This window comes from Pseudopodoces humilis, chromosome 2 (assembly GCF_049639895.1).
Source record: "Pseudopodoces humilis isolate 2021_Gansu_Grassland_sample_001 chromosome 2, ASM4963989v1, whole genome shotgun sequence".
In the NCBI taxonomy this organism is placed as follows: domain Eukaryota; kingdom Metazoa; phylum Chordata; class Aves; order Passeriformes; family Paridae; genus Pseudopodoces; species Pseudopodoces humilis.
In genome coordinates, this window is record NC_142201.1 from 29,216,627 (window position 1) to 29,243,761 (window position 27,135).

The following is a 27,135-nucleotide window of genomic DNA, read 5'->3' on the forward strand; positions in this document are numbered from 1 at the left end:
TGTAATGCCACTGCCATCTCAGGTCTCTGATCTGATCTCATGGGCAGAACTACTGATCCCTCACGGAGCACATACTCACCTGACAGGTTTTACAAGGGCCCTTTTAAAAGGTGCAAGGTGACACCAATGAGCACTGGTCTCAGTATCGTAAACTGCAGCTTTTTTGGAGCTGATTTCCAGGTTCAGCCATCTCAGCACTGCAGACTGAACCAAGAACAATGCTGGCCGCTCTAAGCTGCGATGTCCTTGCTCTGAATTGGAGCCCTGGATTTTAGATTTACCAAATCTCTTCATCTTAAAACATATCAAGAACTCTCAGAACCTGACTTCTGGCTTCCATGACTGGGAGTGGGCATGAGTTTATGCACCTCACTGAACATGAGTTTAAGTGATGCCACTGAACAGCTGTGTGATGTGAAATAAATCATATAATAAAAATCCCTGGTGTTCTCACTAGTGTAAAACTGAGATCTGTCCCACTGCCACATTTTAAAAGGACTAGAAAAATGTTTTTATCCGAACGGCAAATAATAGATGAATTCGTACTTAACTTGCATTTTTCCATTTTAGAAAAATTAGTTTTAAAAAACCTATCATAGCAGCACAGTAATGATAATTGCAGCTTAATTACCCATAACCGATTCTTTATGCCTTGAAATAATTTGTTCTCCTTTTATACTTGTCTCTGATATCCATTAGAGTCATTACAACAGTGAATCTATAATTACATATTTTGCATTTTAACTTTCTTTGCCAGTATGTGCTCTCTTCTTATCTTTCAGCTAATTTCATTACTGAAACACCAAGAAAATTTCCATATGAATTTTCCAGAAGGTTTTGGGGTAGGTCTAGCACTTAAAGAAGCCTAGAGACAGCTTTTAGGACAGAGCTTTTGTATGTGCCTACCAGTCTGGCTTAGGCAGCTGCTCTGTGTAGGCTGCACCATCGTGGGATCATCATGGCAGGAAATTTGCCTTCGGGTTTGGGACTACACTTCGCCATTAGGTGGAGGCTAGGACACAACTAAGAGCTTGGGAGGAGAGAGGTTAGACTGTGTCTGTTATGCTTGAAGATAAAGCTGAAAAAGCTCTTGACAAGGCTCTTGTAGGAAGACCCAGGTCCACTTCTGCCTGGCGGCACCACCAGTAGGAGACACAAGATTGCCAAACGCCAGGACTTTTCCTGGTTGCAAGTAAGCATGCTCTATGCCAAGCTACATGCACATGTATCCTTTAGCAGTGGTAGAAAATTTGGTAAAGTCTTTGCAATAGAGCAGAAAATGTGCTCTTTGCTCTCTCACAAATGCCTTCCTGTCTCAACTGCCAAAAGGTTAGTCAGCATCTGGCCCAGAAATCTGACTGTGTAGGCCACACTCTATTTCCTTCACCGAACACCAGGGAGACACCCATACCCAAAGGAGACAAGGTGGTTTAATGGTTGACTTGAAGAATCTTAAACTAAAAACGTGTTTTCTAACTAGTCCTCTGACTCACTAAAAGCTGCCAAACACATCATTTCCTCTGTCTTTCTGCTTTGCCTGTCTGTAAGACTAGAGTCTTGCTAACTGTACGGATAGGATTCTACCAGAAATTGTCTGTAGCCTCCCTGTGACAAGAGCCAACACAAGCAGCATTTACAATCCCTTCACTCCAACAACTGTTTCAGAGACAGAAAGGAATATTTTTTTCCATGGGTAACGTGGTCTGGACAAAATTGTTTGGGAGATGGAAATATTGAAATAAAATGGAAGTATGGTAATGCCTTTTAATGGACAAATTAAGCTGAATGACAAACATGAGATTGTGCAATATAAATTTCACACAGAGGGCAAGTAAAATCTGAGCTACATGCAGCAATTGGAACAAATTAATCTGATTTTCCCATGCCACATATTTACTCCACAGAATCAAAAGAGCCTCAGAATGAAACATTAAAGTGAATTTCCTACTAGAATTTAACAAAGAAAGTACCCTGTCATTTCCTCAGCTGGAAAGGGCATATTTTGATTGAGTCAGGGATTTATTTTCTTAAACAATGAAACACCTTCCTCCCTCCTTCTCTCCCAAGTTTATTATTTTTTAGACCAAGAATGGGATAAACCAGTGAGACAAGAAGTGTAAGATAATCAGTATTTCTGGGGCAGAGTTTTTACCCTTTAGAAGCATATGCTGCATGGAACCACACAATCATGGAGTGAAAATTAAGTGACTGCAATTATTACCTGAAGTTCATCTTTAATTCCTCCAACCAGTAACCTTCACAACAGTGCAAGTGGCTATACTGGCTGTGCTAGTTTTGGCCTGACCCTGCATTTTCACACCTCCCCAGGCAGCACCAACACAACAGTGTTAAAAAACCCTTTTTTAAAAAAAAGTTAAGTCAAAAGAAGACAGCTGTTACCAGCTTTCCTGCTTTTAATAGGTTGGAAACAGGCCAAAAGCTGGGTGCTGGAGCTCAGCAGTGAATTTGTACAAACTGGAGGACAGCTACAATTGAACATTATTAAAGCTGCTGAGCACACACAACTTGTTGAACCTGCATCTCCTTACACACCCTAATATAGTCCAGCAGGCAAGGGACACCCCTCATGTGCAGCTGGAATCCCAGCCATAAAGCATATTCCTCATGGGCAAAAGAAGCCTTCTCACAGTTCAGTTCCCAGCATTGTTTCCCTGCTGGACTGGTTGGGATTGCCCAGCAAAGTAAGAGCCAGCAGCAAGTAACCCAGGCTGGCCATGGCAACTGCTCATTGAATACCGCTTAGACAAAGAGGCACAGTTCAGTGCTACTATTTCTTTAGTGATTTTAGAAGAGAGAAACAGCTTTGGGCTGAGGTGCTGAAGCCCACAAGGTGCTGGACCCTAAGGTGGAAATGCTGTCGCATTACTGTTACTGTATTTGCTGCCATGGAGCATTTTGAGACTGTGGACTCCTGTGTTGAATGCATGGTGCTGAGTTCCTTCTCTGCCATCAGCTCTTTTCTTCTTTTCTGCAACTTCAGTCTCTTTTCAGCAGTATTACAGTCCTCATCCCAGACCACAACATGAATACAAGAAGAACTAACAAGGTCTCTCCACAAAAGGTAGCAGCCCACAAAACAGGACTTTCCCACCTTCTATACAGTTCTATGCAATCCTATTGCTCCAGCACATGACTTCCAGCCCATGACTGACCCACTGAAAAGGGCTGGCTCTTGTTATCTTCTCTAATTTGGATTTTCGTTGCTTCAGCCTCCTGGGTAAGTGCTCTGCACTTTACTAATATTTAATTTGCATTTTTAAAAGCTTTGTAAAAAAAAGGTTTCAATTTTGACATTTGATCATTTCTTTCTCTGGTTTGACTAATTCAGTTGTTAATTTTTAAGATGCATCTGTTCTTTCGCTGCACTGTTTGTTCTCTTCCACCCTATGGACATCCCTCCCTCCCTTACAGAGTAAAAATTTGTGTCTCACTCACCACTGCTACCTACACAAGTCCCATTGAGGACTGAGACCTGCTACATGGTTTCCAATGCTCTTATTATCTTTTTTATTTCCTTCTTACTTTAAGTCATCTTAATTGTGCCTTTCTTCACAGAAGCACAAAGGTTTTCCCTGTTCTCCATTGCCTCTGCCAGCACCCGCTCCAAGACTCACATCTGGGGTTGCTGCTTTCAGCTACTTAACTGCACACTGGAACGAGCTCACACCTGTCTTCACAACCAGCTAACACTGCTCACCCAACCACACCTAAGCATGTTTAACAACAGGTCAAGGTTGATTGAGGAAAACCAGCAGCTCTGAAGCAGAAACTGGAGCAGAGCCAGCAGGAACCTCACCAGTAGTTGGCTGATCCTGAGTTTTTTAAGCTCAGTCAGTATCTATCCTTGCAGAAGCGGAAAAGCTGTGGATTTCAGATATCTTTGTCTATAGGAAGCAAATGTAATCCTTAAACGTTTTTCAACTTACACCACATCCCATGCCTTCTGCAGATGAGAGTGAAAGGAAAGGCAGAAGTCTGGGACCACAGACTTCCTCCTCCTCCTCACACAGAGACCAGCCTAGTCGGAAGGAAATGTCTACTGCTTATCTCCACTTCAGAAAACAGACACAGCCCGTGGTGGAAAAGCACAGGCAAAGCCCAAGGGAAACCCTGGGGGTGAAAACAGCAACTTTGCATCAAACCTCCTCAATATTTGTGGCTTATGACTTGGGAAGCCTGGCTTTTCTGGAGCCAAGCTTTTATGGCCTGCAAGAGCCCAGCTCAGGACTGCTGTTCACTGCACTCTTGACAATAAGCAACACCAGCTTACAAAAACCACATGCCTGAAGGCATCGTGGCAGGAGGGCACGTTCACAATGAACCCAAGCTCTCCTTGTACAACTTCTTTCCGGGCCCATACCCACATTTCTAAGATTTTCACTCTCCTTTCTCTGTAAAAGCAAAAACCGCAATTCTTGAAAGAGCAACTGCACCAGGAGATTGGGCTTTAAGAAAAAAAACCCCACAAAATAACAACAAAAAAAGCCCTCTAAAGCCCATATTTATTGTCAAAGTCTCTAAAATTATGAGATTTGACAATAAGTCTTTTGTTCTTATGGTAACATGCAACTAGGCAACATGCAGCTTGATTTCTGCAGCCAATAGATATTCAAAGTACTTTCCACATACAGTAGGTGTCAATTTGACTTTATTTAAGGAAAAACGGGGAAAAAACAGTAATTTCCATAATACACAGAAGACAAGTTAGATAGCACTGCAAAAAAAAGGCTGAGTGTTTTACTTGTCACCAGTCTGCTTTGCAGCTCTACGATTAGTAATTTTAATGCAGTTTGTCATTTTGTATTATTGTTTAGCATCTTTTATAATCAGCAGAATTTGGGGTTATAAATCACAAAAAGTGTACTACTACTGCTATGAAAAACTAAAAAAACCCACAAAAATCACTTTCAAATAAACCATAAATATGTGATGCACATTAGTGTAACAAAACCATTTTTGTAAACATTTTCTCCAACATAACATGTGCATAAGATAAAAAATAAAAACACTGCAGTCATACAAGTTAGGGTTACTTTGACTTAAAGATACAGAAAATTATTACTTATTAAAGCTTAAAACTAAACCTAGGAGCTTTTCTTTTCTTCTTTGCTTACAAAAGCACTGTTTGAAGAGTTCGATGTTGGTATACAAAGTGGTTTTGTAATACTGTTTTCACCTTGCCATGTTGGCACTTCTGTGGAGGCAGAAGCTGCCAGCTGGGCAGACCCACTGAAGGAAGGAGATCTCCACCCTCCCCTGGAGCCTCAAAACTTCAACAGCACATATCCATGACCTGGGCATCCCTACAGCACTGAAGCATCTTCCTCTAGGTGAATAGCATCAGCTTTCAAGGACTAGATTAATTTTGACCACATAGCACTGGAAGATTTAAATCACGCAGACTGACATTCGATCGAATCAGCTTCGGCAAACTACACTACAGGGCAGCTCTGTGATTACACCCATGTCTACCATCACGTTGCATTTCCGAGTCCCCTTTAGTTCATTATAGTACAAAAGGTTGATCGTTCTTCTGGCTGACCACACCGGGCCTGAAAAGAACACATCCTTCACCTTCAACACTATCCAAAAGTCATACAATTAAAAAAAAATAGTTCTAGGTATTCCTCCGCCAGCAAATGTAAGGCTTTCTTGAGTTTTGATTCTTTTTGGGGGGTGGGGGAGTGGGGGTTGCTGTGTGCACGCACACATGCGCTGGAGGTGCGTGTTTACCGCTCGCTTTTCAACCATCTACGATGTTCAAAGGAGTCTTCAGCAGCAGCGCTGATCGGGGTTGAAGGATTTACAGCAGTCAGATTGGACACCAAAAGAAGGGTCTGTTGAGTCTGAGCTTTGCACACCTGGTGCTCTTGGCTCTAAATTGATTGTGTGACCAGTCGCTCGAGCCATCAGCTTGACTGAATTGAAGAATACGTGTTTAAAAAGCCCTACCTGTCATGCCATGAAGGAAAGTTAACCACAGCAGAAGACAAAGCCCATGAAACACTGAGAGCCTGTTCACTGAATGAACAGCTTAAGGCAGCTGTCAGCAAAGTACCCCACCAAAGGAATTAATGAAAAAAAAAAACCAAACCAAAAAAATAACCAAAAAGGAAAATGGCTGAATTGTGACACTGTGCATTATTACAACACCAACAGATTATTACACACTCAAGATTTCTCAAGTAATGAACATGTAGCCACTAAACAAATTATTACTCTCAAGACATTTATTAAAAATGTCAGAACTTATTCATAAAATAAAACTGACTTAAAAAAAAAAGAAAGGAAAAAAGCCAGAGCTGGGATCTTACATCTAAACACAGGTATATGCTGTTTTTATGAATAAGCAGTATTAACTACATTCTTAAAAGAGTTTTAGTGCATTGCATTCTTAAAAAAGAAAAACATCACCGCCCCAAAATGTTTCCTACAACATTTAACAATTTATAGAACTAGCCTAGATTACTTTTACCTGCCTGTTACTAAGCCCATGTGTTAGAAGAGTGAAACCTCTGGTTTAGGCTAAATTGAGACTTCTATTTAGGATGAAACTGGTTTAAAAAATGCTTGCTTTACCAAATTTTGTAAGCAAATTACATTAATCAGTGTCTCACTGCCATACCACTACGACTATTGCCCCAACGGACTACTCTCTCCTCCTGCTGAAACTTGCTATGCAATAACAGTCAGAAACCTTTCAATCTGGTAGTTTTGGTATTAAGATTAAATTAGATATTAATGGTTTTCTTCTAAAAACGTATAAACTAAACCACCTCTTTTATTTTATGCATTAAAAACAATGAGGTAGGCACAAAAAAATAAACATATGTAGTTTGGATTTTATTTCTTTTTTTTTCTTTTTTTTTTTCTTTTTTTTTTTTTAGTTCTGCGAGTGCAGACTGTGGTAAAACTGTTGTTGCACTTCTAGGTTTAAACAAAAATTAAACCTTTAACTGAGGCAGTGCTAATACTGTGACATAACCAAGTTCTGGCCTAACACAGAATCATTATAGAAAATGAATTTTTTTTTCCTTTTTTTTTTTTTTTTTAATCACCTGCACATGTTTCAGGCAACACCTGGTACACAGAAAATGACTAAAGTTATTGGCCAGGCCAAAATAAAACTGCAGAAACAAAAAAAACCCTAAGAATTCCACCCCAAGCCCCTTCCCACCCTCCCTGTCCCCAAGAAGAAGTTATCCTAGTCACTGTGTCTTTCACATTTTATAAATATTAACTTCTTAAAACCTGCACCTTCCTCTTTGTCCACATATTGTCACATTACAAAAAAGAAATGTCAATTAAATACATTGTTAACATTACTAGACTAGATCTGCCCTCTGTTTCAGCCAGTCTGACTCTCTACACCACTTCTCACCTTCTCTTGCCTGCCTCCTGTCCACTCAACAAACAGCATGTTCATGGTAAACCGGTTTGTTTTTCTTCCTTTTTTCCCCCCTTCTCTGTTTTAACACTAACAAACAGAGTCCTTAAAATCCTAGGAATCCTGGAGCTGAAGGGAAAAGAAGACCTGTAGCTTTCTAGCGTGATCCCAAATCTCAAAGACATTGTAGCACCTGATGGCAATATCTTTACAGCACCAGCTGCTTCGCAGCCTCAGTTGAAAAACATAAAGAAACTTAACACCAGTGATGCCTGCACACACATTTACACAGAGTGCTGCACTCGTGCAGGTCTGTACTCCAGTTGAAAATAATTCCAAGTTATGAAGATCTCAGACTCTGGATGTCAGCAATTCCTCTCCAAATCCCACTGCTTCTACCAGCTCAGAAGTGAAGTCCTGCCAAGGGTCATGAAATAGACTTGACTGCTTCCACCTGACCGCACGGAGGCAAAGAAAACCTGCAAAGAGAAGAGATTGGCAGATTCAACAGGTAGGACAGCAGTGGTTCTAACGGGCCTTCACTGTCCCCAGTATTTGCAATGAAATTGCAGTGCTGGTCTGGGATGGTGGGGATGGTGCTGATGCTCCTCATATCAGACTGCTGGCTGCAGGGCTCTGCATCTGTGTTAAACAGTGTTGTTAGCACATCAGTGTTTTGGCTACTGCTGAACAACACTTGCACAGTATCAAGGCTTTCTTGCCAGCTTCCTCACCCCTAAAAGGCCAGTGGGCTTGGATGGGCAAGAGGGGCTGGAAGGGGAAAATTCTGGGACAGCTGACCCAAACTGACCAAATGGATGTCCTATAACATACAGTCATACATCACGTACACCAATAAAAGCTCAGAGAAAGGGACATTGTGGTGATGATACCTGTCTTTTCGAGCAAGCATTATGTGTGGAAAACATCTGGAGATCCACCTGCCCATGGGAGACTATGTATTAACTCTTTATTTTGCCTGGCTTGCATGTACAAGCTGTCTTATTAAACTGTCCATATCTCAATCCATGAGTCTTTTTGCCTTCTGACTATTTTCTTTCCCTTCCAAGGGAACAGAAGAGATCTTGAGGCTGGTGGGGTGTTTGGCAGCTGGTCAGGGTCATCCCAACCTAGTTACCCAACTGAAGTACATATTTATCATCTTGGCAACAAGCTTGGTGGGAGGGGAAGTACCTTGTCGTTGCGTTCACATAAGAATTTGAGTCTTTGTGCCCTTTTGTGCATGAACACACCATCCAAGTGTCCAGTTTCCACCGACCGGATTTCGATAGCTTTTTCTCCCCAGCCCATGATCTGGTTAGATCGGATGTATGCTTTGAAAAGAAAACAGCACATTAGGATGGGCAGAGGGCAACAGGAGGAATGGAAGAAGCACAGAATATCCTGACATACTCTAGTTAAAAATTATCTGCATGTGCATTATTGTAGCTAGACACATGTTCAGAGTGCTATTTCTGTCCTCAGGACATTCAAGATGTCTAAAAAAATACCTTTTTTAAAATTTTAATTTCTTTTGCGTGTTTTCTATGTTATATACTTCTTCTTGAGCATTCATAACAAAGGAAACTTTATAACCTTTAATTAAATGGAGGGAACATTGAGTTTTTACACAGGCCTTTTCTTCCAAGTCTGGGACACAAAGAGACATATTAATTAGGTGTTGACTAAGAGAAAGCAGAAGCCAAGGTTTAAATAGACTAAGCCCATCCACTACAGTGTGTCCCAAGCACTAGCTCTATGTCTTATGTGTTTCTTTCCCTCCTTGATGGAGTTTGTCAGCAAAAACAAAGAATAAGAGGGAAAGGTAAAATTAGAAAAAATTACCTAGCCTCTTTTAATAGGAGTAATATTTGAAAAACTGATCTCCTTGAGAAAGCCAACTGAAAATCATTCTGTATACCTCTGTGTATATATAACAAGAGGTTCACATTAAGCTCTCAAAGTAGAAATATTATTATTTGACATACTTTATGACCCTTTATGTAGAAATAACAAATCAAACATTTTTCCTTGGAGTGCCACAGGTAACATAGATTAGTAGTAGCATGAGGAAAAGAAATCTATTTCTGATAGCAGTAAGAAAATTAAATAAAAAGTAAAGTCACCAACATTATAAGAAGGTATATTCACAAAGCAATTTGATGGACAGTCCTTAGGAATGCTGTCAAAAATAACATAAGGGAACCTAATGAAGACTAAGCTGTTGCCTCTGATTTGCATGCATACTTAACAGAAAAATAAAAAGGACTTCCTAGACAGCAAAATTTAAAAATATTTAATTTTACAGTACTTTCCTTTTATATGACATTTTCATCTTAGTTCACAGTGAAATTAAATCAAGTTATCTACTACAGTATAATGTATACCAACAGTGCATATACCATCCTGATGGAAAATTATTTATTTTTAAATATTCCACTAGTGCTAACTGGGCCAAATAGTTACTAAAAATTGCCAGATGAGATGTTCAGATGGTGTTGGCTGCTTCAATGCTATTTACTACGTCACAAGCATTCAAGTCGCCAAAGGCTCTGGAACTTGCCAGCTGATATATTCTGCTTGCTTTTAGACCTAGTCAAGAGTTAATCAGTACAAGAGGGAACATGCTGTGCATCTAACTTCTTTAAATTTCTTCCTGCACTGTTGTTCCTGTTGCTCAGTTATCAGCAGTCATCTCCCAATACCTGCAGCCAGCCCACAGCCCCATGCTTGCCCAAATAAAGGAGGGTGAGACTACAGCCCATGCTTTGCTCTGCACTGAATTACAGCAGCAAAAGCGGGAGGGATTCTGGTGTGTACTTGTGTACTACACTCATTTTTCTCACCCTCAACCTTATTTTGAACTGGAGAGTTGAGGGAGAATGGTGCTAGGAGAGACGAGCAATCTGAAGGTGAATTAGAGACATCAAATTAGGTACACCTTTTGTTATCTACAGAGACTGACCCATAATATTTTACTCATCTGCCACTTTATATGCCTTTATACTGAAAGGCTTCCATTTTGCTTCTGTCTAGCAAAAATTCTGCAGCAGCCTAGAGAGGTCATGGTGAGTTCCTCAATCATGAACTCTGCAACTTGACGGTATGGGTTTTATTCACAAAAACTTCAGCACAAAGCAGACCCATATGATTACTCTTCACTTTGCACAGCTGTTTTCCAGAAATAATACAATACTGACTTCAGATGCAGAAGCAGCACACTTGATGCTCCCTCCTTCTGCCCAGGTGCACAGACTCACACTCCACAAGAGCACACTGCACATGGCTCACCAGAGGCACTTACCAACTGAAGTTGGCATTTCTCCCCACTGCAGAACCACATCCTTGGTTATCCTTCCATATGTGTTGACATAAACTCCTTCATCCTCGTAGCAGACCAGTAGCTCCATCCCATCCGTGTTCGGGAGGATGATGATTGCGTGAGGTTGGATACTACTCTGGATCTACAGAGACAGAAGAGGAAGCATTTTAATGCTGCAGAGCCTGTGCCAGAAGAAAGGGACAGGTGATTTTTGGTTTTGGCTGACACATCAGGGATATTACAAAATCATAGAATGGCTTGGGTTGGAAGGGACCATAAAGATCATCTAGTCCCAAATTCATTCACTTTACAAGTGCTATATCTGCTACCCTTGAACTAGACACCAGAGTTACCCTTGAAGCAGAAATTCTCTCATCTTAAGGAAGACATCTAAACTGAGGAAAGATTAATTTCTCTGTAGGGGTGCCCATTTCTTTCCATGTGCAGAAAGGGAGCCTGAGGCAAGCAGAGCAGATGCAGACCTCAGATCTCTGCACTGCCTGGAATAGTGCTTGGGGTGGCCCATCTGACACCTCTGTGTACAGTGAACAACAGGAAACCTTGGTAGCTAAGGTCACCTGGTCTTTGCCAACCCTTTCAAAAACCATCCTTGGGCTGCTGTGTCATTTGTGCTGCCAGACATTTGCAGGGCATTCAGACATTTAGCGCCACCCCTGAAAACAGTCACACTGATCCTCCTCAGATCTGAGTGGGAAACTCCAAACCAGAGACAGATTGACAATGAGGTGGGGATTGGCAGTGAGACACAAACTCCACAGCACACGTTGTCAAATCTACGCAGATCCCTCCACCCAATTCACCACTGCAAACATCTGGCAGTGATCCACAGGGACAGCCTGACACATTGGTCATTTGGGGAAAGGAGGAGGTTGGAGGTGGGGGGGTGATCCACCAGAAAGAAAGAGAAAAACCCAGATTCAGAAGCAGCTCTTACATGTGTTGGTAGATAAATATCATAGACTGATCCTGAATCCACATCAACAGCATGGAACCCAGCGCAGGAGCCATAGATCACTTTTAGTCTCTGACCCTCTTCTACGGTTAGATCCACCAGCAATGGCTTATGTACCAATTCTCCAAATGACTGTGAGACAATCATCAGTGAGATTTACTTTATTGCTTAGAACAACGATGGGATTTATAAAAACATGCTTGCATGCACACATTGTGGGTTTACTCCTCCACATCCCTCTGGCCCCCTAGAACCCAGACCCATTAGGCTGACACATCTCTCATGAACAAGGACAGATTACTCTGCACACTGCTGCATTTCAATCACCTAAGCTGTTTTCTGTAGGGTTTACTTGGTCCATTTTCTTTTTTAGTAAGAATTGTTTTCCCCAAAGTTCAGGGCAATTCAGCGCTCCTGTAGTACTTTGATCTGCACAACCCACAGTAACTGTCTGCAAACCAGCCTGGCAATTATACCAAGCCAGCTAATTTCACTCTAGCAGTACTCAAAAACAATCCCATAACATTGCTGAATATCACTTCATGACTTGTTCTGCTCAGACAAAGAAGTTTAGACTCTCTTCTAAGACACTTCTCTCTGTCCCATGTTTTATTAATAGAGTAAACGAAGACTTATGATACTGTGTCATTATTAGTTTATGCTCAGTGACAATTTAGACCTTTAAACACATTGATTCTCAGAATTTAAAAAAAAATAAAATTATTTTCCTAAATGAAAATATAACACCAAGTTTGTGGGGATTTATCAAACAACTTGAAATATGGCGATGACACAATGTCAGAACATGTCTGTAAAAGGGAAAACTGCAAGTGGTTATGAGAAAATCCTACCTATGGCTGAAATATACTATTACCTTAAAGGCCATAAATTTATGGTATGGCTTTGGTGCCCATGCATAGACTTCCACAGAACTCTTCAATGCAATTACCAAGAACTTGATTCTTTCATATTTTACTGAAATTAAAGAAAACAAAAAAGAATTCAGCATAATTCCAAAGTCATTCCAGTTACATCAAGAAAGGAGACAATATATGTAAGTATGAAGAAATACTATAATTTTGAGAATTTAGTAGCACTACATTTTAGGATTGCTACTTCTATGTAGTTAAGCTCTTTGATGCATTTATGTTACAGAAGTCATTACTCTTATTAGCAACTGACCACGCCACAATCTTTAGAATTAACTAGTCAGTACACACTTGTTTCCACTTATTTTTTCCCACATTGGACAGTGCTTAGTCATCAAGACAAGAAAAGCAGTTTTCAGGGACATTCCAATAAAAGAAGGCCATGACTGTGGAAGAGTCCATTACTGGCAGTTCCAGTCACAGGAGTGGCAGTGCTAGTTTGAGCTGATTGAAAAATTACCCAGAGGAAAGGAGGAAGAAAAGAAAATTACAACATTATTCAATTTCAAAAGCAAAAGGCAAGCTTGATAGTGGAGCACTTTCCTTTGTTCCTAATGTCTGAGATAACTCGTTTGAGAAAAAGAAAAAAAAAAAATCACATAATTTATCAGAAATAAAGTGTCATTATAATAGTGAACCACACTACTACTTGCTCTTTTAATTGTGCAGGAAAGCAAGACTGAACTCTAAGTGTTAAGGGACTTGACACTTCTTTAACAGACAAAAAAAACTCTCTCAACCTCCACAGCTGTACTGACTGAAAACAGAGCTTTTGTTCGTTCTTGTCTAGCTTACAAGACTTCCTGGAATTTTTTCACGGGGAAGAGGGGGGTGTTGAACAAAACCACCTCGTCTGTGAAAGAGGACATTAGATAATTCTTATTATTTGCTCTGCGTGCTCTCTGGGAATTCACCCAAATCTTAAGTTTCAAAAGACCAATCGCTCATTTAGAGGAGCCAAAAGTTGCCTGAAGCAACTGAGATCCATAAATGCCGCTTCACCCTGACATCGGAGACCCCTGTTGCATCAAAGAGACGAGGAAGTGACCAGTGCCAGCTGCCTCGGTGACAGCGTCCAGACTGCAAGCCCAGCTACTGTCAGAGCTCTCCTTCTTGGGAACTGAAGCGCAGCTGTCAAAGAGGCTTCTCACTACCTGAAAAAAATCTACTGTATTTCTGTGGTTCAGAGGGAAGTTCAGTGCCAGGCTGCAGCCCAGGCTAACAAACCCCTCTTCATCTGGAAGAGAATGCTCTTTGTTTCAGACGCTTCCCTGCTGGAAAGCCTCCTTTCAATAGCTGTTGATGTATTGTTAAAAGGCCACTTCATTATGCTGCTGACACCCTGGGGTATGATACCAGAGAAGTGCATTATTAATTGTTTTCGGGGTCAAGCTCCTGGTTCAGCAGTCACTTACTGCCATTGTTATTGATTACGCCCCATTAGCAGGTTTTTCCAAGAGCACACGCATGGCAGGAGGAGACTGAGAACAGTTTGATTGCTGCTGTTCCACACTGACTGACACAGCTGGAAAAGAGCTGAGCTGGCTCCTGGGAGAAAATCAAATCAGAGGCAACATCCAGTGCCCATTAGGATGCACCATGAAACCGAAGCAGCAGAAACAGCTCTTGGTTCATATTCCCACCTGCAGGGCAGGAGGCTCACTGAATATACTCTGCTGGCTGTGAATGCTACATGTCTTTCACCAGCTTTGGTGGAAGTTTCTATAGCCAAATCAATTTAAACTACTTAAAACCACTCAAAGGGCACCTGCCTGGTGAAAACACACTTGATTTTGTAACTGTACTGCAGCAGATCTGAGGTGGCATTAGGGAATGAGATAAGAGGAATCAATGCATCACCCTAAAGTTACAGACATGCTTCTGCTCCCAGATTCTTCCCCAAAGCTCATCTGCTACCTGGGCTTCCTTTGTCCTCCCACTTTTTTTTTTTTTTCTCCCAGTCCCTAAAATCTACATTAAAGAGAGACTGTTTTTAATCTATTCCAACACGTAAATTCATCATGGTAAAAGATATAGGAAACTTGTTAGTAAAGAAAACAGTTGCTGGGGATGAGAATCCTTCTATTACCTAAGGAGTCTAACAGAGGTGGTGAAATGTTACCAACCCTCACTGCCCATACCAGCACCCTTATTAAGGAAGCTGAATCCATTACAAGAAGGAGACAGATGGGATTTGCACACTCTCTAATTCACAGCCCATCATCCCATCACAAAACCCCTCTCATCTTCAATTTAACCCTGTAAATTGCCATCTATTTTGGTGCTTTGCCAACAGGTTCACCCTGAGAAACAGATAGGACGGCTAGAGATAAAACCAACCAAACTGTAAGCCCAAAAGTTACATGCACTGCAGTTCCCTTTCTCAGCCATCCTTCATCCCAACAATTTGATTACTGCATTTGTTACTCACCAACTTTATAGTGCACACAGCCTTCCAAATCGCCCACCGTTGTCCAGCCCTGTTTCTTTTCTACTTCAGGATCATTGTGAAGGATTTTATTTCTTAACCACGACAAATAGTAAACTCGCAACTTGTTCTTCTTACCTGGCCGCAAAATGAAAAAAAAAAAAGTTTATCTCCATAGGAAGATACTTGCAAGAAGCCCTGCCCAGGCAAACAGAAAGCTCTGCAAAACAAACCAAAACAACAGTGAAGGAGAAAATGCTGCAACCACAGAAATCTCCCTCAGTTTTTCATTCACAACAGCTTCACTCCAGACTCCACCCAGACGCGCGTTTTTCCAGATAATCAATGACAGATACACATGGTAATACCACACAAACATAAATGACAAACTCAAGGGAACAACTCTTCTGGTTCTTAGGACCTAGACAACTTCCACTAGAACAGGGAACTCCAACAACAAAAGCACCAGAGAATCATACACTGAGATTAAATATATATAACTGAGTCAGAATGGCTTTTTTTGACGTGAAACTGTAGGAGAGCAGCAGGATGGAATACGAGACCTGAAACTTCATCTGCTTGCTAAAAGCTGATGACTGCTTTGTCAGCAGCTCTTCCCTTGAGCTGCAAGGGTGTAATACTTATCAGCCTGCACACTGAAACTGTGAGAGGTGTTTCCTTCTCCACAGGTGAGGGCAGCTACCTGCCCGGGCTGCCCTATCTTCAACTGACAAGGCATCTGCCACATCATCCGAATACAGCTCAGACTTTTAACTCTCCATAAGAGAAGACCCCTTCGAATGCAAAGCAAGGTTCATGATAAACTTTACCAGTGATCCTCTAACAGCTAATGGCCTACAAAGCATTTGCTGAGCTAGTAAGATGGCCCTAAATGCACATACTCAAAGCTTGCATCCTCCTTTCTCCAGCTGCCTTGCTGCTTGGAACCATTACAGTCGCACAGATAAAGCTGTGGCTGAGGAAGGGAGATCGCCCCTGCTTTGACTAGTAGCCATTTAACAAGGTTCCATGAGGTCTCTGCAAAAGGAAAGGAAACAGGAGAGGCTCTCAGGGACCCTTACTTGTCATGGAGTAGCTCCATGCTTGTGCTGCACCAGCCACGTGCCTGTCCAGTGTTTCTCAGCCACTGGAGGTGAGAGGGAGACAGGTGACCTGTACTGCAGTCACTGCTGGGCTGGCCAAGCCACACCGTACTGGTCTGCGCTGTCAAAAGGCACTACCTATCGAGATGGTACACCTGGCAGCCTGCCAGCCAGATCCAGCTACAGAGTTCAGCTGAATGCCTTTGTCATTTAAGTTTTCACACGATACCTGCTGACAGCTTATTTCACAGGTGGCTGCTTGGGGGACACTGGCTGCAGCAGGACTGAGACCATCTTGCTGTGCACAGCCAGCTCCACACCGGGGTGCTCCTATCCCCTACCCTGATAGCAAGGGATCCCCTAACTGAGCTAGGCTTGTCAGGAAAAGCATCTGCAGGGGCTGGGGCAGCAATGTGGGGAAGTACAGCTTGCAAATAGGCTTCTCCATGGACTCCAGCACCACAAGCCATTGCATTAAAAAGACACACAGCCTAAAAGATCTTTTCATGATTACCTGTATGGGAAAAGACAGGAGGAAAGGAGGAGGCAGCTTCAAAGTAAAAAATCTGTTCACTAAGTTTAAATTTGAAGTGGAATTGGAGAGGTAATTGCAAATACTGGATCTGCTACTCAATTTTAAAAGCCCTTCTGTTCTGATGCCATGCAATGAAGTGTGAAGTAACATTGCAGAATCTTTTGTTTCTCTCCATCACAAATGGGTCTACAGAAATGGCAGTAAATGAGTACCCTGATGTACTTCCTGACTTAATATTTATTAAGCCATAAAGGGGTAAAGCCCTACCACTCCAGTAGCTTTCTTAAGATTTGGAGGACTAAACTAGGAAACAGTATTTCCAGAAGTCCCACATGTAACCAAGAAAAGGTCCTTCCATGAAAACATTGCAAATGAGAGCCACAAGGGCTCTTTTAAAAACACCGAAAAAAAGGAAACAGTTCAGATCAGAAACCACTGCAGCTCTGGGCAAGAAAGAGCTCAGAGGGCTCAGGGTGTCTACAACATACCAAATGCTTTCAAAACCTCGCTGAGTCCCTTCCCACAAGGAGACAAATTCTGCCTCAGGTATTCCCATGCTTGTAGCTTCCCCAGTAGCTTAGTCAAACTTGAAGACTCAGAACAAACAGTACTCATGGGAATTTCCCAGCATGCGGCTACTTTTTTCTTTTTGGTTCACATGATCTGCACCAGGGTATTTCTCTCCAACCAGAAATATTTTTCAAAACAACCAAGAAATATCTCAAGTGTGCTCCCATTGTGTTTTGGTGTCTAGACCACAAGGAAAAGTCACAAGACAGGAAATTCCTCTGCCTTTCTGCAGCCTGACATGAAAAGATCAGGACGGTTAGTTATATAAACAAGGCTATGCATGTATTTCAACAAGTTATGCTGCTCTTAATTTGGAGTGGGGAAGATTAGATCCTTCTCCTTGTACAGCTCTACCAGTCAGTTTAAACAGCTCCCAAAATTCTGGTCTTTTTAATTTTCTGCAGGGATCTAATCATTATGATCATAAAATAAGAAAGAAAACTCTGCTCTAGCCATCAAATGAACTAATCAGACAGAGAATTGTATGAGAACTCCCAGCTTGGATTCTCCCACAGACAGTTTCAAATGCAAAGTCCTTTCTCCTATAGTGAGTTTTTGTTTCTATTGTCACTGTGGTTTTTAATTATTAAGCAGGCAGATTACAACCAGTTCTTCCACTCTGCCATCTCTCTCTACCTTTCTGGTGCCACCATCAGCCAGTTGGGCTGGCAAAACCCTCAGGGAGCCACAACTGGAGCATGTTCTATATGCACGTTGCCACTCTCTCCTCCAGCATTTTTATGACTCTGCACTGTGTCATCTGAGCAGACAAAACTGTTTTTTGCCTCTCAACAGCATGAACTGAAGAACCAATCAACTATTCCTGCTCTACCTGCAAGGCTTTCTTGTACCATTTCTAGCAAGCTCAGAATCTCAGTATCAAAAGCTTTGTTGTCAGAAAGTTCTGTATTTCAAATATAAATTGGGCCAAGAACTGATTTCATGTTTTCAGACTCAAGAGTGAGTCTATTAAAAGCAAGTTTAGGTGAGAATCCTCTCAAAATCCTAACACACTGCTACTTCTTTGCGCAACACGGTGACAACTTTCAACCCCCACCATCATCAGTACATCACTTCCCAAAATACTTAGGGGAACATACGGGCTGAGTGCACCACAGTGAGCTGAACAATGCTTCCAGTGAAGCTGTAGCAGTGCTGAGACAAAGCTCAGAGGCAGTTCCATTACTAACCTGCCAAAACACACCCTTTGCAGAAACATACCCTCACTCCAGCATTCCAATTTTGCCTGGAGAGGTGAAGCAACCAAACACAAAGATACTGAGGGAAGTCCAGCATGAGGGTAAAAAGCTGAGATGTGCAGCACAGCAGACAAAAGCAGGACATAAGGGGAAGCTTGGGCATAACAGCATTACGGTTTCACTAAATATGCTCCCCCAGCCCTGCCTTTCACTGGGCAAGGATGCCTCTTCTGCCTCATACTCCAGTAACCTCCCATAAAACACAGGAGATAGCACAGACACAAAGACATAAAACAACCAAAGATCAGCTGATTTCTTAAGGGTTAATGTAGCGTGTCTCCACAGAGGAAGCAATAGTTTTGAAGGAAACAAAGAAAACAGATGTGTCAGGGTACTCCAATTGTGACTGACACAAAAATAAATAAACTTAAAACAATTGTACACAAGACTGAATCACAGACACTTGTGATTTGTGTAGGGTATGTTTCAAGCCAACAGATTTTACACAAGTTGGATTATATTTTTGTTTACAAGGTCTGCTATAGAACAAACTCCATCAAATGGTTCCTTTCAAACAGCTTATATTTTAAAATACTGCATTAGACATCAAAAGGACACACAGCAGGTGGTGTATTTTTAAACGCTGCTTGATTCATCTTTTCCTTTTTATAGATTTCACAGCGTAGCTGTATCTAAGAATGTAGCAAGTGATGAACCAATAAAATTCAGTTGTTCCAAACAGAAACAAATCCCGTGTTGATGACAGCAGCATGGGCATGGCTCCTTGGATCTGCAGTAACACATCGCTAATGCATTAAATTCTACTAAATTGTCTCATGCGTGTCCTTTTGAACAAGTGTTGGGAGAGACGGAGAGCTCCTCCAGCAGACTTAGAGAGGTTCTAGAGCCTCCAAAAATTTTAGGTGGGTCTGAACAACAACAGCGAATCCTGTGAGAAACCTCCTGGTAACATCCTCTCCTGTCACACACAGAGCATAGCAAAAGCTGATTTCCCAAACAAACCAAAACAAAAGGTAAATGGCTGAACAACACTTGTGAAGAAAGACTCACCATGCACCACATTAAATTGTCTAACAGCAGGTTAAACTTATGCCATAACTTTCTGGAGCCAAAGGGTCTGGAACCTCAAGCTTCATAAAACACTTTTTTCATCAGCACACACAAAACAAACACAGGCATCACCACCACCCTTCATCTCCCATTGCTTTGCCATTCCCAAGTTGCATCCAGTGAGAGACCAGGCACCTATCTGCCTCCTCATGCTGCTTATTTCCACACCACGTACACCCTGTACTCCTCTCTCTCACACTTTTACTACACATCACTCTTACTTCCCTATTTTGCAAGAGTTTTCTACAGATTTTAACACACAAGAAAAACATAAACCCAAGTAGCACGTTGTGTTTTGGTTAGAAAGAGGCCAGGTTGAAAGCAATCATGACAGAGGGAAAGAATGCCTTTTTCCCAAACTTCACAAAACATTAACTTCCAGCTCTCAAATACTGAACAAGGAAGCAAAGCCAGTAATTTCCCGCAAACTCATGCAGCATTTTTAAAGGTCATCCCACAGAAGGAAGGACAGAGAGCAAGCAGGCATGGGTGTTGTGTGGAAAACTAATTCACTTGCAGAAATAAACCGTAGACTCAGAGGTGAAATGATAGAAAACCCACTGACTTCAGTCAGGACTTCCCCCTCAATACACAGGCTGCCAAGAAAATCTTTCTGCCATACCATGCCACATGGAGGAAAAATGTTAACATTCAACAGTTAACTTTACCAGAAATTGTCACCAAGACATTCAGCCCTTCAAGTACATCCATTTGCTGGAATCGTCTTCGATTGATGAGTGGATAAACCTTCCCCTGCCCACTTCTGTCTAGCAGCATCAGACCACTTTCAGTGCCCACCAACAAGTTCACTCCTAGAAAAAACAAAACCAGAGATCCAAGTTAGTAAGCACTTTTTCCACCTATTCTGAGAAACTGATGATTGATGTAGCAACTGTCCTGTTTCAAGTAGGTCTAACCACTGGTCTCAACTGCCTGTAGCCTCAAAGGTGTCATGATGTAGAGGTTCTCTGTATTACCTGCCCACAGTGACTCTACTGACACCAAACAGTGTTCAAGAGAGCAAGAGACTGGTAAGACCATGAAGAGCTTTCTACAGCACCAGTTCCCAAACAAAAATGCATGCTAATGTTGGAAGAGGGGTGAGGAAAGCCTATGTATTCCAAATATGTAATAGCTGTTGTTAGGGGGGTGGTAGCAGGATGCTCTTGACAAGGATATGGCAACAAAAACAGTTCCCACTGGGAGAAACACGTTGTGTTGCAGCCCTCCCACAAAAGGGTTGTTCTGGGTTTGTTCCCAGTTTTACAACAATCTTTTCCATCTTAATGTTAAAACTAGAGGAACTACAGTAATCTTGTGTTTCCACATACTTCTCCTAAATATAGATGAGAAAAGTCAGTAGGCCAGTTTCTTTACACGAAGTTCCAAAGGTCCATTGGAACACTCCAAGAGTCCATAAAACCTTAGTATTTAGAATCAACTACATTTTTTTACATAATAGATATATATGGGACTAAGTTTTAAATATCTATTACTATATTATCACTCTTAAATTCCATAACTATTTATTTGCAGTAGTGTTTAAATCCAGAAGCTCACAAATTTTGCAGAGACGGTTCAAGTACAGTACAGGATGGAAATCAAACCAAATGTATGACTCAATTTATTAGACTTCCATGTTGCAATCCCACTATAAAACTTGCCATGCTTTAGCACAATTAAATAATGAAGTAAGAAAAGAAAAAGACACACAAGATGATTGTAGTTACATTGCTTAATGGTCTTAACCCCTAGTCAGACAATTAATCCCGAGGTACAACTATACTGGTGCCAATGGGCCATCTAGGCTGATCCCATAATGAACCTTTTCTGATAGAGCAGGGGAGCCCAGATATGTGTGTGTGTGTGTGTGTGTGTCTCAGTGCAGTCTGCACCTACAGCTGTGATGTGCCTTCTCAGAGTATTGAAAAAGGGCATAATTGCTCACTTAAACAACCCCCTGGATAGCAGTCCTGGGAGAGGCTTGCAAAAAGGATGGCACATTAAGCCTGACCCAGGGGGCACAAGGTGTCTGTGAAAGGGGGAGGGTGTTAGGGGGAAGCAGAGCTGCAGCCAGGAGGAAGTAATAATGGGGAGGGGACTGAGCTGCTGGTGCTGGAGCACCCTCAAAAGCCTCTGTGTGGATGAGAAAAACAGATGTAGCCCATAGTGAGTTCAGAAATCATCATGCATCTCTCCATTATCCTCTCTCTACCCTTTTCAGTAAGAAAACTTCAGAGGTCCCAGCAGTCCCAAGGCATCTTTGCTTAGATTTGCTGTTCTGCTACTTCTCCTAAGCAGAGAGAAGGTGTCACCCTCCAGGCTCTCCCTCAGCTGCTGACACTTCCTTCATCCCTGTGCTGCCCACCTCCCACCTCTGCATCTCCCACATGGTTTGCACCCACTGTATCCCATCCCACAGCCTCCATGGGCATTGGCCATTTCACCCAAGAGCATTTCACACAGACTGTTCCTCTTACTGGGAGACATCCTCAGATTGGGCAGAAATAAGCAGGGAGAGCGACCCACACATGAGTCAGGACTGAAGCAGCACCAAGCCAGCCAAGGAAGTGCCCAGCAGTTGGTCTCCTTCCTGCAGCTCCAGTACCCATTGACTAAAGCTGTAAGCTTCAACATGCATTTCTGCACTTTTTCCAGTGTGGGCTACAATTCATAGCAAGCCACATGCAAACTGCTCCCTCAGGGTCCCTTCCCCTCTTTGTACACCAGGACTCCACTGTTCCTGCCTCCATCCTCACCTCCCCTGGTGCAGCTATTCCTGGAGTTCTCATGCACACCTGTCCCAAACCCCTTCCCTTAGCTACATGCACTTTGAGATGAAACTAAGAAGGTACTACACTGGTGGCAAGCAGTGCTTGTATTTTACAGTGCAGACACTCTCCTTACTCACAGACAGCAGAGGTCTTCTACTGCCACCTTACAATTAAGTAGTTCTGTTTTTTTCAAACGAATGGGAACTCTTCCTGAATAAGTACAGCCTGTCTGTGGAGGCTGGGCGTAAAAATCTGTGTTACTGCATCCATATCATTAACATTGCCTTTCACCACTCAGAGCTAGAAAAAACAGCACCAGACACCTAATGGAATTAGCAGCTTGCCAGATACTACTGGCATTACCACTGGTAAAGGCAAAGCAAAGCAAGTCCCCCTCTTTTTGAACAGACAGCATCACCATGAAATGGTTTAATTTTCTTAAGGGTAAAGGAAGTTAAACGTTATTAAGAAGTAAGCATGTGTACCAACTTGTGTCACCATCAGTTTGGCCCTAAATATTCAGCAAAGGGCTGTGTTACACCTGTAAAACACCTCTAGGATTCTGCACCTATTCTTTAAACCACCCTTACAGTCAGATATATAGATCAAAGAAATATAAAACCATTAACACAAATTGCTACTGGCAAAACAAGGCAGATCAGAAAAATTATGAGTCATCTTTACTGACACCATATGATTTCTCTCTGCCTTTGGCCTCTCACAGCCTGAAAGTTTACAATTGCACAAGTCTTAACTTCTTCAGAGAATTTTACACAGGAATTCAAGCAGAAATAGTGTTGGGGTAAAAATTCTTACCAGTAAACTCTGGAAATAAAGGAAACAGGAGATAGGAAGACAAGGTGTTGGGAGAGCTACTTCATTGACACAGCTCTGCAGGCAAAGAAGATTGGGACAAAAGTTCTGTTCTGAGAAACAGGAAATGCTGGAAATAACCCCAAAAGAGAACTAAAGCCTTGGAAAGATCTATAAAAATGTAAAAAAGAGAGTGAACTGTTTTACCTTTACAATAATCATGTGCCTTAGGGGAATGGCCAATTCTCTTTTTCCTAAGTTTTTTAAATGACCTGCATGTGCATTTATAATCTGCCAAGTTTAGTATAGATATACTATAGATATAGGAATAAGTATAGATAAGTATGTACGTAACATACACAAGTATCAACTATTAACTTTTAGACAATGAAAAAAATTCACATGCCCACATAGATTCTGGCCAGGAAACAAACAACAGAGAAAAGCTTCCACTAGGTGTTGAAGCAGAGATTCTGCACTGCAGCAGGCAACAGGCACTGCTCTAAGCCTGATGAAGTGTGGGATCCTGGTTATCTGACACCAACACAAATTATCCCTAGTGACAAGAAGCCCAGACACACTTCGTCAGCTGACGTCTCATACTCAGCTTCTCTCTACAGTAATCACTCTTAACAAAGCGAAGTCTCAGAATGAAAAACGTTCCTTCTATCCTTTTATCTTCCGTCTCACTTCCTACATAAACTGATGACTGAGGCAACAAGCAGCACACCTTAATCAAGCTCTGCAAAAACACATTAGCAAGAACCTCAAGAAGATTATTATTTTTCAAAAGAATACCCTGTGTGCACCAGGTGTACACTGCAAGGACTACTACAAGCTCCCAAAAGCTGCAAGAGATGCACTAGTAGGGTTTAGAAAGAACTGAAAAGGGCATCCTGACCAACTGCATGAAGCCTCTCCCAGACAACCTGTGACAGGAAAAGAGGACACAGCCTCAAGCTATGCCAGGGCAAGTTCAGGTTGGATACAAGGAAGAACTTTCTCACTAGAAGTGTGGTTAAGCATTGGAACAGGCTGCCCACAGGGGTGGTAAGAGTCATCACCCCTGCAAGAGTTCAACAAATGACTGTATGCGGCATGTAGTGCCATGGTCTAGTTGATCTGGTGGTGTTAGGTCAAAGGCTGGACTTGATAATCACAGAGGTCTTTTCCAGCCTTAATGATTCAGTGATTTTCAGTCTAAACTGTGCTATCAGAAGCATATATGTATGAGTTGGAAATTATATCAAAGCAGAAGCAACATACTGTAAAAACCACAATAATAATCAGGTCTTGCAACAAAAAAGATGTAAACAAGCGCTGAATAAATGCAGAGAAACAGCTACAGTTTTGGAGAAACTCCTACTGGCATGTCTACATTTCAGGAATGGCAAGGGAAGAACAGGTTTGCATTACCCCATAAGGCCGCACACAGTATCTCAGAATTGAATCTCTTCTTGTATTTGCGAATCTCTGGTGTGTCACTCTGTGGCCGTGTGTTTGTGGGATTCACATTGACAACTGATCCTTTCCGTGTAGGGTCTTGCCTTATTGCCTCTGATCTCATTGCTTCACTAGAAAATCCTACTGAAAGAAAAAAAAGGTAAAGTGCATGTAATAGCCTTCAAGTGCTAGATTCTGGACATATATTTTTTTTTACATCATACAACCCAAACCAGTAACTGAGAATACTGAGAAAGTCCTTATTTTTGTAAGAAATGTAAATGGAAAAAGAAAACAAATTATGCAATCCATTGCAAAACAAATAAAAAGCATGATGGTAACATTCTTAAGTACTTTAAAGAGCCACTGAAGTCACTGAACCCTTTTTCAATTGTCGTCTTCAGCTACTTTACTTACCCACAGAAGTCACAGTTGTCCCACTAGATGGAGAAATCTGTAGTAATCTGGGGTCTATAAAAGGTGTAAAGGAGGAGGAAGATTTGTGTTTCTGGAGTGTGTTACTAGCGGACTGAGTCTGCAATGTAAATTTCAACTTTATTAATATTAATGACAATAAAAAGCATGGATAACAAACACCAACATTTTAAAGTCACTACAGAATTATCCTACAGAGCCTCCCCAAGCTTTTATACTTCCTTTATAGACACACAACGCACTGCAGGCACCACACCTGAAGTAGATACATATGCACACTGCACATGTTATGGCAAAATGTAATTAGCTGAACTGTCATCCCTGAACCTCAGCTGCTAGCGAAGCTTTTTAGTACAGACCACTACAAGCGGGCACAAAGCGAGGGAATGTCTCTCCTTTTGAAAATCTGCTTAGATGTATGTATACTATTTTAACTGCAAGCTGTCCACTACCTACAATTTTTGACTTTATGAAGCATCTCCTGAGTTGATATAGTTAATTAAATCATGAAGTTTATGATCTCTTGGCTTGTGCAACAAAATCAGAACCATCTGATCAAGCATTCACTTCTATGATGGATTATGTTTCAATGTTCGCTACTGTTCATTCTCCCTATCTTGTTTAACCTGAGCCTCTTGCCAGAAAGCTGCAGCAGATTCTTCCACCTTTATTTGACAAAGCAACATATTAAACCTGTATCGAACAAAGGGGCTCATTAGTGTGGAAGGTGTAGCAAACAGTGACATGACACTATGAATATGTAGTGGATAAAATCACTGGTGCTTGTTGAGTTATGAGGTCTAAACATGAAAAAACATGAAGAAAGAAAGAAGACAAGTCAAACAATGAACGGTTAAAAGTGTAAATGGAAAAACTTAAAAACCCTTGCCAGTTTAGTATTATAGTGACAACATGTCATACTGAAGCAGAATGGGACAAGTGGGGAAAAAAAAAAGGTGTATATATATAAAGGGTGTGCATGTGGCAAGTTATACCAAGCAGTACTGGGTTTTTGCTCAGTTTTATGCAAACGCAGTTAACAAGACACTTCTTTAGTATCAACTAATTTTCAACCTCTGATCTTCCTAAGCCTTTACAGAAAAAAATAGCAATGGGTCTTTGGAGCGTATCCCTCCCCTGCACAGCCCAATACCAACAGGCTCCTTCATCACCAGGCACTGCCAGAGCCCCCACTTCCCAAGCTGAGTTAACTGAACCCTGCTTACGTATTGCTTAGATCAAAGCAGTGAGCAAAAGCGTATCTGGATCAATCAACTGATCCCTATAACCTATAAGACTGTGCTTTTAGAAAGATCAAAGACCAATGAAGCATAGTTGAAAATTATGTATAATGCTAAATGAATTTCCAGGAGGAAACTCTCCCTTCCCACCCACCCTGGTTAAGAAGCATTTTTGATTATGTGGTAAACATGTACATTGCCGTAAACCTACCCAGCTCACTGCAACCTCTCCTCATCACACTTGCACACCTACATGGCAGGACTCCACCCTGAGAAGCAGCAGCTTCTTTCCACCAAGTTTCACTTGCCCTGTAACACGCCCTGCTTGAGAGGCTCTCCTTGTAAGCCAGGCTGGCCATCCAGCCAGGAGTGGAGATACCAGACAAGGCTCCTCGTTCATTGCTGGGGCTGGGAAGGGCTAACGGCCCTTTGTTCTTTGCGTGCATCTCCTCTGCTGCGAGGGGTTACACACACCAGGCTTTCCCACTGGCATGGTAAAGGAAGGCACCATCCTGGGATCAGCCCAGGACAGCAAGAGGAAGCTTCCCCCGTGGTAAAGGCTCTTCCACCTAGACACAACCAGCACTGGTGGAGAACAATCTTTACACAGCTGCTTGTCAGAGTACACCCATACTTGGAAAAAACCCGAAATATTTTCCCCCAATCATTATTTCAGAAAAACAATACCTCAGGCTTTTACCACCCTCCCAGGCAACACCTGATTTGTTCACCCAGCCCACGTGGCAAGCTTTAGTGGGCAAAATCCCTCCATGGCCACTTCCTTTCCCAAAGGGTGAGTTTCCTCAAGCAGCTCCTCATATGTGCAGAGAT

At 41.9% G+C, this 27,135-nt stretch overlaps 1 protein-coding gene across 9 annotated transcripts in view; it reads right to left on the minus strand.

Moving 5' to 3' along the window:
* Positions 1 to 4,651: 4,651 nt before the first annotated feature.
* MAP4K4 (mitogen-activated protein kinase kinase kinase kinase 4) overlaps positions 4,652 to 27,135 on the minus strand; it is a 164,323-nt gene continuing 141,839 nt past the window's right edge. For 7 of the 9 annotated variants that reach the window (XM_088051373.1, XM_088051368.1, XM_088051367.1 and 4 more), the window contains 9 exons: positions 25,046 to 25,163; positions 24,602 to 24,772; positions 20,267 to 20,410; positions 15,064 to 15,198; positions 12,578 to 12,678; positions 11,686 to 11,835; positions 10,713 to 10,872; positions 8,603 to 8,742; positions 4,652 to 7,887 (listed from right to left, as the gene is read on the minus strand). In XM_088051373.1, coding sequence (XP_087907499.1) covers positions 7,804 to 7,887; positions 8,603 to 8,742; positions 10,713 to 10,872; positions 11,686 to 11,835; positions 12,578 to 12,678; positions 15,064 to 15,198; positions 20,267 to 20,410; positions 24,602 to 24,772; positions 25,046 to 25,163 — 1,203 coding nt within the window. In that variant the 3' untranslated portion in view covers positions 4,652 to 7,803. The remainder of the gene's footprint in view (positions 7,888 to 8,602; positions 8,743 to 10,712; positions 10,873 to 11,685; positions 11,836 to 12,577; positions 12,679 to 15,063; positions 15,199 to 20,266; positions 20,411 to 24,601; positions 24,773 to 25,045; positions 25,164 to 27,135) is intronic. The other 2 variants (XM_088051370.1, XM_088051366.1) reach the window with 1 other exon arrangement.